At 29.4% G+C, this 2,626-nt stretch overlaps 1 protein-coding gene across 1 annotated transcript; it reads right to left on the reverse strand.

Moving 5' to 3' along the window:
• Nucleotides 1-667: 667 nt before the first annotated feature.
• On the reverse strand, nt 668-2,426 carry LOC108469413 (microtubule-destabilizing protein 60). The gene is made up of 6 exons (XM_017770300.2): nt 2,307-2,426; nt 1,671-1,703; nt 1,485-1,583; nt 1,336-1,395; nt 1,165-1,259; nt 668-1,094 (listed from the first exon to the last, which is right to left on the reverse strand). The coding sequence occupies exons 1-6, from the start codon at nt 2,337-2,339 to the stop codon at nt 965-967; spliced, it is 450 nt and encodes a 149-aa protein (XP_017625789.1). The 5' UTR covers nt 2,340-2,426; the 3' UTR covers nt 668-964.
• Between the last annotated feature and the right edge of the window lie 200 nt (nt 2,427-2,626).

Raw genomic sequence — 2,626 nt, forward strand, 5'->3', positions numbered from 1 at the left:
AGATTTTTTTTAACCTCTGTCAAAAATAGACTAAAAATATAATAAACGCGTACTTTAGGTACCAAACGGGAATTTGAGTGTACTTTAAATATCAAATTGAGACAAAAAAATTATATACTAAAGTAGAAAAATAAATATATTTTAAGGACCAAATTGTGAATCTAACCAATTAAATTTTCACTCAAAAGACTTTAAATATTTCAATTTAAATATTTATTTTAAAGTTATAGCTTCAAATATATAGTTTTAAATATAATTATAAAATTATTAAGAAAAACACAAATACCAATATAATAAAATTTGTTGTTTTATAAATTTTGATATATATTCAACTGAATTTTTGTCTAATAACTCAAGAAGTAACTGAGGTAAAATTTTAATAAGTGCATTGAACTTTGAATACTAATTTTCGTTATGCTAAAATTATCTTTTATCTTTTATTGATGGATTTTAGCTTTGTAAATTATAAAATATTATTATTATAATATCTAGAACTATTCATAATTTCTTTTCAATCCATAAATAAGAGGATAATACGTGTACTAGAACCTACATCCTCCTACATTGATAACAATGTCTATGTCAATTGAAATAAGACACTGTTTTTCATAATTAAGTAATTGTGTTTGTTTTGTGCTTTGGTTTTGCATGGAAAGAAAGAAGAAAATTAAATGGAAAATTATGATTTTTTGATGCCAAAAATTAAAAAGTAGATACAATCACGTCTTTATTTTGAAACTAAATGACTAGTGGAAAGGGGTTGTATCTCCTTACACTGTCTAAGCCGATAAAACACAAAAGACAATGACAAAAGAGATGAGATGAGATACAATGGAACATCCTACAACTACATATGTTGATATATTGTACATGGATCATTCATGCATGCATGCACGCACGCACGCACGTAGCCCATCAATCACATTGATTTGAGTACAGTATGCAACCTTTAGTAACTGTGTGTTCATTTGATGGGGTTCCAAGCATGAGCATGGTGAAAATAATAGAGCTCATTCTCCGATATGCAACTCCAACATTTAGAATTCACTGTGCGGAAACTTGGTTCTCTCGGGATCGTTAAAGGCCGGTTCGATCTGCATTTCCATTTTCTTTTTATTAATAATAATTCATATTATTATTATTTGTTTATATTTATCATTTTACCTTTGAGGGAAAAAGGGTCTGTCGAAGAAAGGCATGAGTTGAGCTTTTGGAACCATCTCCTTTCTTAAACAACGTATCTCTTCATCTTCAATCATCTGATCTCCATTCAATGTTTATTTATGTTATTAAATAATTAATCATTAATTTAAATTAATCATTTTTCTTAATTACCTTTTGCACTTTCTCAACTTGTTTCTTCTGTATTTCCAAGAGATAAAACTTGGTCGCCACCTGATTAACCACATAATTAATAATTAATAATTATATAAGCAAGAAAAAAAAACACTTAATTCATGAAAGTGATAGTGAATTATACGTACCGAGTAATTGAACATAGCACGCTTAACGGCTCTTTGTCCAGTGTGAAGCTTGAACTCTTGAGTTTTAGTATTTTCCTTGGCTGCAGGCTTGGGTGTAACCTATATTCATACAAATCTGGCCTTTTATTTATTTATTTAGAAGTGAAATATTAGTGGAAATTAATATATATGGATAAATGTGTTTACTTTGGAATATTTGTCTTTCACCTGATCTTTTGTCTGCTCAAAAGAAGAATAATGAAATATTAATGGTACAACCCAAATAAGCAAGACAACAATTGATAAATAAAATATTAAAGATTTACATTATCGATTGAATCTTAACTTAGTTGGTGCCGGTATTGTTGCCAATGTATGAGTTGAGGAGGGATTATGAGTAGTTTTAGGCATTATATAAAAAAATAAAACAAAGACTAAGAATCGTGTATTGCAATCTTGGAAGTTGTTGGTTCGAGCATAAGCGAATTTAAAGGATTAAGTGGGAGCTTTGTTTCTCTCAAATGGAAAATTTGCTTTTTAGTTTCTTTATAAATAGTAAAATTAAAAGTTAATATGTAATAAGATAGTACTTTGACCCCAAAAATAATGAAATTATAAGCCAATACAAGATTAAATTCTTATTTAGTTCTTTAAAAGAAATTTCTACCTTCGACCTTGATAGATAGTGTTCTGCCTTGATAGATAGTGTTCTGCTTACGTAAGTATACTTAATTAAGGATTGGACGAAAATGAGTTAAGTAGTATTGGACAAACTTGTTAGGAAATTAACCAAAAGCATTGAAAAAACGTAAGAAATAAGTGAAAAGGAATTGAAGAAGAAACCTTTAATGCAGGTTTGGGGTGTGATCTCTCCATGTTGGACTGAATGGCTTAGCTAGTTGTTTGCAGTGAATATTATGCATTAAGTGAGGAACTGAAAGTGGGGGATTTAAATGCATGGTGTGGGAAGACCCCCCAACCCAAAAAAAAGAACAAAAATGTTTGGAGATTTGTAACTATCTTTTAATGCCTTTATCTGTTGCAACATCAGCAACAAACATTGTTAAGAAGGAAATTAAAATTTCATATTTGCCATGCACCAAACTTTCTGATTAAATCTCCCTCTCATCCACACATATTTGATTGTCATTCCCTACTAAACT

The sequence above is a fragment of the Gossypium arboreum genome, chromosome 8 (genome assembly GCF_025698485.1).
Source record: "Gossypium arboreum isolate Shixiya-1 chromosome 8, ASM2569848v2, whole genome shotgun sequence".
NCBI classification, from domain to species: Eukaryota; Viridiplantae; Streptophyta; class Magnoliopsida; order Malvales; family Malvaceae; genus Gossypium; species Gossypium arboreum.